At 57.4% G+C, this 16390-nt stretch overlaps 1 protein-coding gene across 1 annotated transcript in view; it reads right to left on the reverse strand.

The window, feature by feature from the left end:
• Positions 1-1982: 1982 nt before the first annotated feature.
• The window catches only part of SPNS3 (SPNS lysolipid transporter 3, sphingosine-1-phosphate (putative)), a 52727-nt gene continuing 38319 nt past the window's right edge, over positions 1983-16390 (reverse strand). The window contains exons 9-12 of the mRNA XM_057715885.1: positions 9637-9702; positions 3518-3616; positions 3209-3380; positions 1983-2269 (exon numbers count right to left, since the gene is read on the reverse strand). Of these exons, the coding sequence (XP_057571868.1) occupies positions 2181-2269; positions 3209-3380; positions 3518-3616; positions 9637-9702 (426 nt within the window). The 3' untranslated portion in view covers positions 1983-2180. The remainder of the gene's footprint in view (positions 2270-3208; positions 3381-3517; positions 3617-9636; positions 9703-16390) is intronic.

The following is a 16390-nucleotide window of genomic DNA, read 5'->3' on the forward strand; positions in this document are numbered from 1 at the left end:
TTACAGTAAGAAATATATATTTGGTCTTTGTCCTGTTTCTGGTACAGAGCTCCTAATACCCTTGGAGTTTCCTAGGTGACGAGAGCCCTAAAATTGTCCTTTGTTTGTTAAGGAGGTGACTTTTGGAACTTACCTAAGGATGAGGCTGAGAGCAAACTTTGTGATTAAAAGTTTGGAACTTTCAGTCCCACCCCCACCCCAACCACCTCTGGGGAGGGGAGAGAGGCTGGAGATTGAGATCAATCGCCAATGACCGATAGTTTAATCAATCGTGCCTAAGTAGGGACTTCCCTGGTGGTCCAGTGGGTAAGACTGCACTCCCAACACAGGGGGCCCGGGTTTGATCCCTGGTCAGGGAACTAGATCTCACCTAGTGCAACTAAGTGTCCACATGCCACAACTAAAATATCCCACATGCCGCAACTAAGACCTGGCGTGACCAAAATAAATAATAAATAAATCATGCCTAAGTAACGAAACCGCCATAAAATCCAAAAGAACTGGGTCCAGAGAGCTTCCGGGTTGGTGAACACATGGGTATCTGAGGAGAGTGGCACCTGGAGAGAGCATGGAAGCTCCACACCCTTTCCCCATCCCCTGTCCTATGCAGCTCTTCCGTCTGGCTATGCCTGAGTTACATCTTTTATAATAAACCGGCCATCTAGTGAGTAAATGGGTCTCCTGAGTTCTCTAGCACATTAATGGAATCCAAGGAAGGGGTTGTGAGAACCTTGGATTTACAGCCAGTCATGACTTGTGATTGGTGTGACTGGCATCTGAAGCAGGGGGCAGAGATGACAGGGGTAGTCTTGGAGGACTGATGCCTTAACCTGTGGAATCTGATGCTATCTCTGGGTAGATAGTGTCAGATTTGAGTTGAACGGTAGGACACCCAGCTGCAGTCAGAGAATTGCTTGGTGGCGTGGGAACAGCCCCCTCCCTCCCATGCCCACATTGTATTCTAATTGGATGCAGAACCCTTACCAAGCATCCTCATGAATCCTTTTTCTTGTAACTTCATGAGCTCCAAGCATCAGATCGTGGGTGGCCAGCCTGGTGATGGCTGCTCCCGAGGCAGGGCTGAGACTTGGAGGTGGGGGTGGCAGGCATGGGCTGAGCTGGAGAGTCCAGCTCCTGGAGCTTGGCCCCCCCACCCTGCAACACAAGGGGCAGAGAGGACACCACAGGGGGCAGGGATGGAGCAAGCAAGGGTCAGGAGGTGAGAGTGAGTCTGGGTCGCTGCTCTGCCCACAGCTGCTGGAAGGCAGGCCCCGCCTGGCACAGCGAAGGAGGTGATCAGCAAGTGAACAGTGACTGCCTGGCTGGGCACCAGGGGAGGGGGAGGGACACTTATGCTCATGGCGGAAAGAACATGCCTCCCCACTGCTGCCCGCCTGGAAGCTGTTGATCTCCTGCAGGGCCCACTGCGCCCAGCTGCTCTGAACCCAGTGGCAAATATGAGTCCCACGGAGCCGGCCCTCCCCGTGCGGGAGGGGGCTGGGATGCGGAACCACGGGAGCCCCCTAGCCTGGTTCTGGTGCAGCGGGGTCTGTGCAGGCTTGGGCGCTCCTCTGAGTGTTTCCCTGGATCTTGCAGCCACTCCCCCATGCCAGTACCAGGGTAGAAACCTATCTTCAAGACTACGGACTCGGCCCCCACCTTCAGTTCAGAGCAGTGTCCTCTGCCCTCCTGACCCCATAGAGTGGGGAAGCTGGGTCAGAGCAGGTGGTCCAGGGTGGGGACGCCTAGAGACCCATGGTGAGCAGCTCTGCGTCCTTGGCCCAGACTGCCCACCTCCTCCTCTCCTGCTTCTAATCCCAGCAGAGACACCTTGAGGCTATAAATAACACGACCGTCTAAAAGCCTATATCCATGGGCTTTCTACTGGCCACACTTTAATCGGGCCCGCTGGCAGCCAGGCTGAGGACCCCGGGCTGGCGCGGCCTCGTGCTGGGTGCAGGCACAGGCTCAGGCCTCCCGCCGAGGGTGCTGACAGCTCAATTCCCAGCCCCGCCGAAGGCGCTGCCAGCTCTCTAGCTGGGAGGGAAGAAGTGGCAGGTGCAGCTCGGCCAGAGTCCTGGAGCTACAGTCCGAGGTGGGCAGCAGCACTGATACAGTGGAGGCCGCCCAGAGGGGTAAGGGCAGGGCGGGTGGAATCTCCTCGCCGCAGGGCAGGGGCCTCAGGGGTGCTCTGGGGAGGCACCCGTGCCAGGAAGCAGGCGTTGGCTCTCTCTGGCCTTGCTGTTCACGTCCTTGCTGTCGGAGATCCCTGTGGGAGGAAATCGCTCAGCCAGCCCCAAAGGAGGCAGAGGTGTTTTGGGACCAGGCCTTGGCACAGTCTGTCATGAAGTCCTTCGGCTTCCATTTTCAAAATAAATTCCAGGTCCGACCCGTTCTCCCCAGCTTCAATGCCACCACCACAGCCCCAGCCCCGCTGCTCTTCCCTGATGGCTGCAGAGCCTCCTGTGGCCTCTCTGCGTCAACGCTGACCCCCTAGTCTGTTCTCAACACAGCAGCACCAGAGTGGTGCTTTTATGAAGTAAAACCCTTGAGGCTTGTGCACTGGAAACCCCATAGCAGCTTCCATCTCACTCCATGTTAAGGCCTCAGTCCCTACAAAGGCCCCCAAACCCCCCAGGCTCTGGTCCCATTCGTGTCACCCTCGTCCCTACCACTGGCCCCCTTGCTCCTGCTCCAGCCACATTGGCCTCCTTGCTGGTCCTCAAACACATCAGGTACATTCCTGCCTCAGGGCCTTTGCACTAGCTTTTCCCTCTGCCCGGAGCACCTTCCCCCAGATAGCTGCATGACTCAGTCCCTCCACCAAATCTTTGCTCCAAGGTCACCTGTGCAGTGAGGACCTCTCTGACCACCCTTTCAAACACTGCAACCTGTCCACACCTGTTCCTCTCTCCCCACCTTCCTGTTTTATGTCCCGCCACAGCACTTATCACCTGGAACATACTCTGTTTTTACTTCTGTTTGTGTCTTATTTGTTTCGCTTCACGTGGGCTTGGACTTGGTGTTCACTCCCCAGCACCTGCAACCTTGCCCTGCCTGCCAGGGGCGTGATCACTATGTTTGATGAGTGAATAAATGAATAAGTGAATAAATGAATTAACTAGCCAGGGGCTCAGGGGGTGGCCGGTGATCCTTGCTCTTATAGGGTCAGCCCTGAGCCTGGCACGATGCAAGGGGGCAGGGGTACCTGTGCCAGGCTGCCGGGCCTGGGCCTGGTCTCTCTCCAGGTACAGCGCGGTCAGCAGGAAGCAGCCGCCACCCAGGGCAATGACGAAGGCGCAGCACAGGAAGCTCTGCTGGAGGCTGAGGAAGCGCTGCAGGTACGAGTCGGGGCGCCCGGCCCGCAGGGCACTGGAGATCTGCAGAGGAGAGAGGCTGGGTCTGCCGGGCCCACCAGGCCAGCCTCCAGGCCTTCGATTGCCATTCCTCCCCCAGATCCTCCCCACCCCACACAGGCAAGCCTGGAGCCCTGCCAACCCCCCACCCCCAGCCTTACAAGTCCAGTGAGGTAGGGGCTGCCAGCATCTCCCAGGATGTGGCCCACTGTGATCTGAAGCGCCTCTGCCGTCCCTCGGCACCTGGGCACCACCACGGACTGCAAAACACAGGAGCACGAGGGGAGCTCCCCCAGCAAGGGCAGGGAGTAGGCGCCCCCACGTATCCTCTCCTGTTCCCCACCTGCCAAGGACCTGCCTAGCGGGGTGACAGGCTGGCCAAAAAAGTGGAATGGCAGGGGGTCAACGACCCCAATGCCTGAAGCTCCACCACCAAGACATCAGGTCCCTCGGAGGCTCAGGAAGGCTCCCTGGTCCCCTGGGATGGAGCTGCCAGGCCCCTAATGAGGGCTACCCCTCTTGAGGGTTTGCTCTTGAACCAGGGGGACCAGGCATGGCTGTGACAACAGTGATGGGGCAGGGATGTCCCAGCTCAGGGGCCCAGAAGGCAGCAGTGTGGGCTGTGGGGTGAAGAGGGAGTACACAGCTAGGTGCCTGTACCTGCGGGCACCTGGGCGGGGTGGTGTGGCGGCCTCAGCCCTCCCTCCCCCACTAGGAAGCCCCTCTGGGCAGAGACCAAAGGCAGCCTTGCTGAAAAGGCCCACAGGGAAAGGGGTGTGGAGGTTAAGAATGTGAATTCTGGGGTCAGATTGTCTGAGTTCCAATCCCACACCCCCCACTCACTAGCTGTGTGACTTTGGGCAAGTCACTTCTCCTTTCTGTGCCTCAGCCACCTCACCCCCGTACGAGGATAATAACAGTACCTACATAAAGGCTTGCTTTCATTATCATTCTTCATCTGGTACCTGGAGGGCATCAGGCTGAAATAATGCCCTGTGATTCTGAGGGCAGAGTGCTTCCAGGCATGCGAACATGCTGTGCCTTCTGCTTGGCAAGCCTTCCCCTCTCTGGTCCAGCTGGAGCATCCTCACTTGTCCTTCAGGGCTGACCTTCGGGTCACCTCCTCCGAGGAGCCTTCCCAGAGTTCAGGTGCCTGCCCTGAGCTCTCACAGCCTGTGTGCACCCCTAACTGAAGGCACGTCCCCCACAGCTGGAAGGGCTCACTGCCCTTCTCCTCTTACCCTTCCATTGCCTGGCAGCAAATCTCCTGCCTGATTTCTCTTGGGGTCCCTGGGGTTCAGCAAGGCGCCAGGCACAGAGGGGACTAGCTAAAAGTTTGCCAACTAAATAAGTCAAGTAGAACCTTCTGGGAGACTGGTCCCAAGAGAAACCCTGCCAAAAGCCAGGGCTGCAGCAGGGGAAGGGCAGGTGGTGGGGAGGGAGGCAGGAGGTTCAAGTATTAGAAGCCACATGGTCACACGGTCCCAACAGGGCAGCCATGGGGAGCTTCCCACCCTAGAGCCTTATCCCCAACGCCTAATTATACATAATCTCAGCCCATCAGAGAATAATAACAATGATAATAATTATTATAATAATAATGATTACTAACATTTATTAAACGCTTCCTGTATGCATTTTATAAATATATATATGTGTATATATATTTTATATATCCACTCAACCAACCCATGAAGGAGATACGATTACTACCCACATGTTACAGATGAGGAAACCCTCCACAGAGAGGGGGAGTAACTTGCCCAGGGTCACCCAGCCAGGAAATAGCAGGGCTGAGGTTTGATCCCAGGCCTTCTCTTCCAGGGTCTGACCTCGGACCACTCCGCTGTTAGAAGCAAGAAGGAGCCTTTCCAGCAATATTTATGCGTTCATCACAGAATGTTTGGAAAACAGGGAGAAGAACCAAGAGGACAAGCTCACCCCTAGTCCCGCAAACGGGTAACTGAGAGCAAGAGCAGGGAAGGGGACTCCAGATAGGGAACGGTGGGAGCCAAGGTGTGATGGCCAGAGCCCAGGGGCTGGAGAGAGGGGCTTGTGGGTGGGCAGGGCAGAGCAGCAGGAGTCGCTCTTGAGGGTGACCGGCTGGCCCCACGTCACTGGCGCTGAGCCACTCTGTCCAGGTGGTGAGAGAAGCCGGGCCTCCCAGCCATCACCGGGACCTGCCAGCAGGCCTGAGAAGGAACTGACCACAGCTTTGCACCTTTCCCGAGTGCTTCCTCCTCACCCCATAATTATGTGATTACTCACTGGTGGTTCTGGGCAGAAGGGCAGGGCCTCCTAGAAGACGGACTCTGAGTGTTCAAAAAAGCCCATGCAGGGGCTAGGGCTGCTTGGACCCTCAGAGAAAGGCCCCTTCCTCCCCTCCCAGGAACTCCAACCTGCAGGACCCGGACCAGCCCCTGCTGCTAGGGGCGGAAGAGGTAGGTCTCCCCCTGCCAGTTCTGGGTCCCCAAGGTCTCCACATAGCGAGGGGCCAAGGCTGGGCCCTGCCAGCAGCTGGAGAGCCCAGCAGGTAATTTTAGAAGTTTAGAGGCTTTTGGATTCCCAAAACACCAGGCTCGCTCTATTCCAAGACAAAAACACCTCTGTTTTTGACTCGCCCTTCTTAGAAGAGCTGTTCCCTTTATAGCCCGCGGCATAACCAGCGCCAATCAAAGGCCTGCAGAAAGTCGGAGTGGCAGTCACCAGGTGCAGACTCCCTGGCAGCCTGCCTCACGTTCCCCACTCAGCCCTCACACCCAGACACCCCTGGGAGGTGGAGACAGACAAGTGAGCAGACAGCTACCTGGGGGCAGAAGGCAGAGCAGGGAAGCGTGGAGATGGGACAGAGGGAGAACAGGAGGGTAACGACCTTCCGGGGGAAGGCGGGGGGACCTGCTGGTGGGGGTGGGGGTGTGAGCCTGGGGGCCGGATTCCAGCACTCCGAAGAACAGACCTGGGAGAGGGAGCAAATCCCCCTTCTGCTCTACTCCCTACCGCTGAGGGTGGGTGAGCTGGAGTGGGGCCCAGACAGACAGGAGAGTGGGGAGGGAGCTGGAGACCCCATCAGTAGGTGTGGGGAGGCAGGGAGTTCATCGAGGGAGACACAGTCTCCAGCCTTCCAGGAAGCAAGGCCCTCTGGGGCCCAGCCAGGCAGGGGGAGATTGCTGGAGGTGGATCTGAAGCGGGTCTTGGCTGTGACAAGCTAAGGTCCTTTTTAGTAACCAACCCACCAGGAGGTAGGGGCTTCCCAGCATACAAGGAGTGAGCTCCCCGTCAGAGGGTATGTGAACAAGGGGATGGACTGCACCAGTTAGAATTTTGCAGAGGATTCACGAGCTGGGGGGCTGGCTGCTCTAGAACAGTGTCCTCCAGCGTGTTCTGAGGAAGATCACGTGGGACATTCGATAGCAATGCAGATCCCTGGACCCCAACACAGACCCAACGGACTCAGACTCTGAGGACAGAGGGCCTGGAAGCTGAATTTGTAACAAGCTCCCCGGAACCTGATTCTCATGCTCCGTGAAGTCTGAGAACCACTGAAGAGCCCCTGAGGTCTCTTGCCCAGAGAGAACCTAGATTCTCCTCCTTGTATCCAAGAGGATCCAAGAGAGCTGTGTCCCTGAGGCAAGACTGATGTGGGGCCGCGGGGCCCACAGCGACCCCCCCAGGAACATGCGTGATGCAGGCTTAGCGCACTCAGCCCTTGTAGCCTGGGCGTAACTGGTAGGCACCACCTTTCTACCAGCTGCACACTTGAGCAAACCAAGGCCAGCCAGAGAGGGGCAGGGCTGGGAGTGGAAGCAGGTGGACTGTTCCAGAATCCTGGCTCCTGGGCTCCACTGCCCTCTCGCCTTCTGTGTCTCAGGAGCCAGGGCAGCCAGCAGGGACCTCCTTGCACTTCCTGCCACAAAAGGGTCCACACACTTCCTGCCCCTGCCCTGCTCCAGGCTGCTTCCACCCCAGCCCCATCCCAACCCTGCTGACCTCTCTCCACCCATCTCCCCTCCTGCCCGAGGGAGCCTGCTCCTGCCTCACCTCTAGAAGAGCAACCCCAGCCACCCATGACCTGCCAATTCCAGCTGCCCCCCCAGAGCAGCTTCTCACAGGCGGGGTCACTCCCACCCTTCCTCACCCTGCCCCCAGCGGCCATCTGTCTGCCCCTCCACGCCACAGCCGGCCCCTCCCCTGCCTTTGGCCCAAGACCCCTCCCTCCTGGAGCCTTCCCCTCTCGCTGCAGGGGACTGAGCTCCAAGAACTGCAGGGACTGGCCCAGCCCCGGCCACCAAAGTGCCGCAAGGCCGTTCCCCCACTGAGGGGCTTCAGGAAGGTGGGGAGGCGGGGGAGGCGGGCCTAGAAGCCCTCCTGGGAGGACGGGCCTCGCTCCGCTTTCGGGGCTGGAGGCCTCTGAGGCAGGGGAGGCCCAGGAGGAGCAGCAGGTGGGCTGGATCGTGTCCAGCCCGGCCCCCTGGGCAGTGCCAGCCGGCTCCCCAGCAGAGCCAAGTGGGTCGGACTACGGCTGGCCTCCTCACCTTCCCCCCACCTCCCACCCCGACCCCTGCCCCCAGCCCACACACAGCTCTACAAAGAGCCCGGCTCTGCCAGGTTAATCATTCCTGCAAACACAGACACAGGGTGGGGTGGGGTGGGGGGGACACACAGGCGCGGTCTTCACATAGCTGCCAGGCTGTCATGTGGAGCCGACAGCAGCGCGGCGGGGGAGGCGGAGGAAGCTGCGGGGGGGGGGTGGGGGTGGGTAGGGTTCAGAGGATACGCTGTGTTGGGGGGGGGGTAGCGGATCTCCCTGGGCCTACAAGTTGGCAGCCTGACTCAGGACAACGTTTGCCAGCGCGATCCCATATATCGAGGGCTTTCCCTCAGGCTATCTCACTCACCCCGCCAGGCTGGCTATGATTCTCTCTTTTTATAGGCAAGGAAACGGAGGCCCAAGGCCATTCAGCAGGTCTGGGAGGAAAAGAGGAGACCTGCCAGCCCAGCGGCTGATACACCCACCCAGGAGTCAAAGACAGGGCAGCCCTGTCTATACCCGCTGGGCCTGGGCCACAGGGAAGGACAGAGCATCTAGACAGTGAGTGAGCCTCCCGTCCACAGCAGTATTCAAGCAGGCTTTGTTGGCTAATTAAACGACTACACTTCTCCACAGCCCTTTCAAACTCCGATTCCAGGACGCCAGTATTTCTTTGGGAGGTGGAAGATGAGAAAGTAGGGACCGCTGACCTGCTATGAGAATCCCAGCCGGCATTCTCTGCGCCAGGCACAGGGCAAAAGCTTTACATGGATAATCTCGTTTCACCCTCACAATAATCCAGCAGGTAGTTTTATCTCCATTTTCCACACAGGGAAACGGAGGCTCGGCGACACAAAGTGACTTGCCTAGGACACACATAGCTAGTAAGTGGCAGAAGCAGGGCTGACAGCCAGGTCTGCTTCCTGAATCCAGGTTCGTGCCCCTGCACTAGACCACCCTCAGGTCAGCTCTTGGCCGACTGCAAGCTGCTCTGGTTCCTTGTGCCCACCCAGTGCTGGACTGTGCTAGGCTGCCAGTGGGCAGGAAGAGGGCTCCTGGGGTGTCCCTAGGTCTGGGGCCCTGTGTAAATTCACAGGGCACAGCCTCCGTATTCAACAATTTTCCCTGCATGTCTCCTAGAAGGAAGCAGGGAGGCTGGACAAAGAGCGTGAGGCTCAGGGAGGGTGTGCTAGACTTTGGACCTAGCGGTCACGTGGTCGGGACAGCATCAGGCCTCATAATAGCCTAAGCCGGCCCCTTGCCTTGCAGCCCATGATATGGGAGCTGGGGCGGCCTGCACCCACCTGGGCTCAGAGGCCCTGAAGTCCAGCATCCCTGTCTGCACACCCAGAGTAGAGGCCAAGGAGCCTGCTTGCTGAGAAGGAATATGGTCAAGAAAGAGGGAGGGAGGGAGGGAGAGAGGCCTGGAGTCAAAAAGCCTGAGCCCCCGTCCTGGATCAGAGCCGCTGCAGGCTGTGTGACCTTGGTGCAGGCACCTGCCCTCTCTGAGCCTCCATCTGATCATCTGCAAAGTGGGAGTGATGGTCAGAGGATATGTCTGAGACTGTCAGGGAGGCGCCTGGTCCAAGGTGACTGCTCAGTGACCTCGGTCCCCTACCCCTTGGTCTCTGAAGCCCCTCCTGACCTCTAGGCCACTCAACAGCAGAGGCCCAGCCCTGAGCAGGACAGGCGCCACCTGCCCCTGCTCCAGAGGCCCCAGGACCAGCCCTCCACGCTGCCTCTCACACCTACCAGCAGGATGTCAGCAACCACTGCCCAGTTGCAGGACAGGAGCAGCTCCCCGAGGGCCAGGAACACCTGTGGACAAGGGCAGCCGGGATGAGGCTCCCTGGATCTCAGTCACCAGCCCCTCCACACACTGTTCTTCCTTCCTGTGGACAGGGAGACTGAGGCTTCGCAGAGGAAGGCCCCTTGGAGACTTACTGGGCTGGGTGAGGCCTGCAACTGTCTTCCCAGTTGCCGCAGCCTCCAGGGTGGCTAGACATTCCCATCTGGGCAGCCATGACCCAGAGAAGGGTGCCAGGGCCCGGGCCTGGGAAGAGCACTCCCCCGACGGACAGCCCCCCAGGGTCTAGCCCTTGAGGTCACCCAGGGAGGCAGTCAGGACTCCCAGGCCATGTTTAGCGGCGGGGAGACAGAGGAGAAAGGTCCCGGGACTGCTCCGGGCTTGCCCACCCCCCACCCCCTTCATTCCCCTAAGGCCCGGGTACACTAAGGAGGTGCCTACAGCCTGCCAGCCAGATCGCTCAGTCCAGGTCCCCCCATCAACAGTCCCTCCCAGGCCTTCCCCTTCCCAGACCCCTAGAACCACACAGGGAGGTAAGCAAGGCTGAGACAGTACACGGCGCCCGGGTCAGGGCCAGGGCTTGTCTGAGGTCGCCAGCTGGCCCAGGGCAAAGCCAGCCTGGGACACGAGGCTTTCTGCCCCCGTCCAGCGCCCACCCCGGCCCCAGCACCTATGCGGCTGGGATAACCGTGTGCGTGCGCCCCCTGCCTCCATATCTGGGGGCCACTGTGGGCCTCTCTCTCCCAGCTTCCTGAACCCCCCACCTCGTGCCAAAGGATTAGGACAATCCTCATTCCACTCACTCAAGAAGAGTTTAACGAAGCAGCAAGGAGGAGGGGAACAGTCTCATTTCTCAGAGCTTCTGAGAGCTTATTGCTGGAGTGGAATTAGTCATTCCTGGAGTCACGGGGCTGCGCCCAGGGCAGCCCAAGCTCTGGCACCCAAAGGCCTACAAGCACCCAGGACAGAGGCACCAAAGGGCCACTGCCCGCACACCGACCACACGCTGGGCACGTCCACTTCTGTCACCCACCCAACTCTCAGCCACCACATAAGACACATATCATTACACCCACTGCACAGATGAGAAGACTCAGGCCCGGGGTCACACATCCAGCCACTTTCTGGTGAGCCCCTCACCCCCGCAGCAAGGTGAGCGACAGGAAGCCGCCGGCGGGGTCAGGGGGAGATTCTGAGAGGCCCCAGCAGCCGCAGTGCTGGGCGAGGCTGGCGCGAGGGAAGTCAGAGGAAAGCCCGGGATGGGGAGGGCTTCCAGGTGGAGGTGGCACTAAGCAGGGTCTTGAAGGATAGGCAGGATCAGGGTGGGTTTAGAAGAGCCCCCAAGGCCACGCCAGGCAGAGAAGCCTGGTGAGCAGAGGCAAGGAGGCCGGAAGGCACCCACCATGCTGGGCGTGCAGAAGTGGGGCCCAGGGCTGCGGAGAGAGGGCAGGATCCACTGGGGAGGAGGAGCAGCGGGTATCTTCTCCCAGTCTCGTCAGCCCTTGGCCCTCCACAAACTGAGGAACGCTTGAAGGCAGGGCGGGCCTCCCTCTGGGGCTAGGGCTTGCGGCCGGGCATCCACAGGAGTGGGAATCAGGAAGTGGCCAGAGGGCGAGCCTTAGGCGGGGCCCAGGCAGGCCACAGACCCACATTCCAGCCCCACAGGGTCTGCCAACCCAGCCTCATGGGGCCACATGAAACCCCGGGCAGCTCACACCCATCCTTCCCTGACTCCCACCTCCACCAGGATGGCCAGGCCACTGCCCTCCTCCCGCCCCCAGCTCACAGGCATCCCACCCTCCATAACCCCGAGGGCCGGCCACTCCGAGCTGTGCTCTCTGCTGGTGCTGCGGTCACCCCTGCTCCCCCACATCCACAGGACATACTGAAATACACCTTTTCCTTCCTCCAGCTGGAGCAGGGCGGATCCTGACCCCAGAATAGAGCCGATCCCAGGGAGGCTGCAGACACAATGGGGCCTTTCAGGCTCAACAAGCCACCCGAGGATGCCAGCTTTCCTCAGACACACCTGGAAACCCACCCCAAGCCACCAAATCCTCATCTTCACGTGGCAGCTTTGAGGGGCAAAAAGCCCAGCTGGGGAGAGACCGCCTCCTAATCCCGTAATTACAGAGTCTCCTGAGGCAGCCGGCTGCCTGGGCTCAGGGAGGGACAGGAGGGACACTCCATCAAAGAGGTGTGACCCCCTGGGGGTGGACGGCCCAGCCCCACCCGGCCACATGGGGCCATCCCAGGAGGTCACCACCCTCTGGGCCTTGGTTTCCCCAACCCTACAATGATGGGGTGCCCCAGTGCCCCACTAGGCACCTCCAGTGCCGACAGCCTGTGCTTCTAAAGCTGCGAGATAACCTCCATGGGTGCTGTCTGCGGTCCCCACAGGCTGTGTGCAAATCGGGTCTTAGAATCCAGCGGCTTCCATGACCAACTCAGACTTGGGTTCCGCAATTAAGAAACAAAACAAGGGGCTTCCTTGGTGGCGCAGTGGTTAAGAAACTGCCTGCCAATGCAGGGGACACGGGTTGAATCCCTGATCTGGGAAGATTCCACATGCCGCAGAGCAACTAAGCCCGTGCACCACAACTACTGAGCCCGCGTGCCACAACTATTGAAGCCTGTGTGCCTAGAGCCCGTGCTCCACAACAAGAGAAGCCCCCACACGGAGAAGCCTGCGCACGGCAACAAAGAGTAGCCCCTGCTCGCCACAATTAGAGAAAGCCCGTGCACAGCAACGAAGACCCAACGCAGCCAAAAATAAATAAATTTATAAAAAACAACAAACAAACAAACGAGAAGGGCTCTGGTGTGAAGTAAAATCACAGTGAAGAATGTAGCCGGCCGACTGTTCCAAGCCCCTCCCACAGTCCCCTCAGCCCCCTGGATGCCCCTCCTGCATGGCCACAGGCCCCTCCCACTGACCGGGTCCCCAGACCCGCTCTCTCCTCCTGTCCCCCCACGTTGCTGTCCTCGCCCAGGGTGGTTGAGGCAGCCAGGACACAGGCCCCCCGCACAGACTGGCCGCCAGCAAGCTGCCCAAGCAGCTTTGCTCCTGGGTGACCCCGTCCCCTGTCACTCAGGCTAGACACGGGAAGGCAGAGGCGGGGGGCTCCTACATGCCTTGCTCGCCGTCACATCCCTCCAGACATGGATGCCTGTCCATTCTGCATCCTAAAGGTCCCTCAGATCTGCCCCCTCCTCCCACCCACCCCTGCTGGCCTGGTCCAGGCCTCGCCCATCCCTCCTCCTCAGCAGCTTCCCAGGCCCCACCATCCCTCCCGACAGCAGCCCCGGAGGGGACTTCCGAAAGGGAAATATGACTCTGCCCTTGTGTCCTTAGCGCCTGCTCATGCTTCCCTGCACCCTGACTCCGTCCCCCTGGGTGACAGGGCCTGGGAATGCTGCCTGGAGCCTGAGAAGCGTGCAGCCCCCCAACCCCTGGCCTTTTCCGTTTCAGACTCAAGAGGATTTCCCCCTGGAGCTGGGGCAGTGATGATGCATATTCCTGGCCTTAGTCACCCCTGGCCAGAGAGGCGTGTACACACACACACACACACACACACAGGAGCTCCAACACCCGTGCACATATACCTAGGCCCACAGCCTGGGACACACACGCAAAACTCACACACCACAGGGACACGCACATAAGCAGGTAACAGGGATGACATGCCAAGTATTAAGACATGTGGCAACAGTACCACCCAAACAAATAATAGCTGACAACCCTGGCACAGGCTTGCTCGCACACAATCACACGAGCACACACACACGTATACATGTACACAAACACGCCCTTGCTTTTGTACTCATGCACGTACAGGCACGTGGACACACACACACTCACACATACACAGCCCTCCTCGTGTACACCTGCATGCACAGGTAGGCATGCGCAGGGAGCAGGAGGGAAGCTGGAGCCCCTGTCCCCAAGAAGGCTCAGCCCCGTGGGGTGGCAGGGACGGTGTCTTCACACTAGTCCATCTCAGTCTTCCAACGGGGCAGCAACTGATCTCTGAACCGCAAAGAATGGATTCTAGGTGCCCCCAGGAAGGGAGAAAGCAAATGTTGCCTGGGGACTCATGCAGACTTGGGCAGAGCGAAGGTCGATTCTCCCCTTGCACAGGTCAGTTCCTCACCCGGTGTGGTTGAGCCAGTCAGGCTGCAGGCTCCCAGCATAGTCTGGCCGCCAGCAAGCTGCCGGGTCGGCTGGCACACTTTGCCCCTGGGCCTGCCAACCTGTAATTGCAGGGACTGGCTTCAGGGCACAAGGGCACCGCCCAGCTCCCAGGGGCCAGCAACGGCCCAGCAGCCTGGTAGGCAGACAGATGGGGGACAAGCTCTAGTCCTCCTGAAGAACCCAGCTGAGACTGCGGGCTCTGCTGTGCATTTGAGAAGAGACACCTGCTAGATCCTGGCAGGGAGGTGGGGTTCTCAGAGAAAGGGTAGGTGGGCCTCTCCCAGCCCCTAGGAGGCAGCCCCTGGCAAGGCCCAGCTACTCCAGCTCAAGATGCAAGAGAAAAAGGGCTGGGACTTCCCTGGTGGTCCAGTGGCTAAGACTCTGTGCTCCCAATGCAAGGGGCCTGGGTTTGATCCCTGGTCAGGGAACTAGATCCCAAGTGCCACAACTAAGAGTTTGCATGCCACAACTCAAAGATCTCACATGACACAATGAAGATCAAAAATCCCGCATGCTGCAACTAAGACCTGGCATAGATAAATAGATATAGATAGATAGATGATAGATAGATAGATAGATAGATAGATAGATAGATAGATAGATAGATAGATAAGAAAAAGAGCTTATCCAAAAAGCCCCTAAGGGCCAAGGGGTAGGAGAAATTCCCCCAAGCTGGGGCACCTGCACAGCCCAGCTGTCTAGGCCACCCAGGGGTGAGAGCAGATCCCCTAGCCAACCCTGGAATCCTTAGCTGACCTGACCTCAGCTACGGTGGACACACATCCTGGCTGCTGTCTGCCAACCACCACGCAAGGCTCCTTTGTGGGCACCAGGCTGGGCAGATACTAGGCCTCCATCCTTGGTCCTTGCTCAGGAATCTCCAAGGCTGAGAAGGGCAGCATCCCTCCTAGATGTAAAGGCCTCAGTGATCGCCAGGCTGGTTCTGCTCTGTGTCGTGGTGGCCACATCTCTCCTTGGGCAAGTAAAGAACTTAGAGTTACAATCTAGTTTGGGCTGGAAGAAGCCGTAAAAACCATCTGGGGCAACTCCTGTGTAAAAACGGAGGGTTGCAATTGCATCACAGACTTTCCTTCCCCACAAAGTAAAAAATAGTGGCAGGGGGAAGAAACATTTTTCACCAAAGAAGAGAACAAAGCCTAATGAGGTAAATATTAAATATTGGCAACCAAGGTGAAAAAACAGATGATTCTAGAGTAAAGTAGAGATTATAGCCCTTCTCAGCTCTCCCCTTCCCAGAGCTATTCTCCAAAACCCCCACATCTGGAGGGAAATAAACTGAGCAGAGGTCCTTTGTTCCCACTTTTAGCTGAGAACCAGTGGGAAAAGCTGCTGGGGAGAAATGGGTAAAAGTGGAGAAAATGAATAAATGACTCCAGTTACTGACTCCCTGTAAGGCCTAAAAACAGCTTCCATCCCAGAAGGGGGGATGCACCCAGTAATTAGGTAGAATGAACCCTGTGATAGAGCATTTACCTAAATCCCAGAAGAGAGAGCAGAGCCCAGGTGTTCTAACAAAGCCCCTCCTGCCTTACCTGCGCCCTGCAATTCCCTCAGGCGACAGAAAACCCAACACTCAACTCTCAAACTGTAGCCCCTGTTGGGAAGAGAACAGTCACAGAGAAGGCAGAAAGAGAGCTGAAAACAAAGAGTCACTCACACTATATCAAAGCAAGTTCAGTATTGGAGCAGAGCTGCCCACATCTAGGCTTGGGAAAGCACTCAGCACGTGAACTATGCAAACATGGAAGGAAGGAAGGAAGGGAAAGAGGGAAAGAAAAAAGAAAGAAGGAAGGAAGGAAGGAAGGAAGGAAGGAAGGAAGGAAGGAAGAAAAGAAGGAAGGAAGGAAGGAAGGAAGGAAGGAAGGAAGGAAGGAAGGAAAGAAAAAGAAAGAAAGAAAGAAAGAAAGAAAGAAAGAAAGAAAGAAAGAAAGAAAGAAAGAAAGAAAGAAAGGGAAAGAAAGAAAGAAAAAGAAAGAAAGGGAAAGATAGAAAGAAAGAAAGAGGAAGGAAGGAAGGGGAAGGGAAGGAAGGAGGGAGAAACAGAGGAAGTAGACAGGGGGAAAGGTGGAGAAGGAAGAAGACAGAAAGGAAGGAAGGAAGAAAAAAGAACCCAACCTAGAAGGCAGATGATAGGAGAAGGAACAGAAGGAAATTCCTTATCATTGTTTCAAACTATATTGAATATTAATTCAATAAAGAAAGAGCTCAAAGATGAAATGAACCCCCAATAGGATGAAATATAAAAGGATATAGCAGACCTAAGGGAATAAATGGAGGAGCAAAGCAACAAACATTATTATAGAACTAATCAATTAAAAAGTCAGAAACAGAATAGACATCAACCAAAGGAGAATCACCAGTACAGAGAAAAGGCTTGAGATAATCTCACAGGCTGACTGATTTTTCAAAACACAAAGAAGAAAACATTTAGAGAGAAGTCAATGATATGGAAGGCAGGTAAACCGGATTGGGGCTAGGACTAG

The sequence above is a fragment of the Hippopotamus amphibius genome, chromosome 17 (assembly GCF_030028045.1).
Source record: "Hippopotamus amphibius kiboko isolate mHipAmp2 chromosome 17, mHipAmp2.hap2, whole genome shotgun sequence".
NCBI lineage: Eukaryota > Metazoa > Chordata > Mammalia > Artiodactyla > Hippopotamidae > Hippopotamus > Hippopotamus amphibius.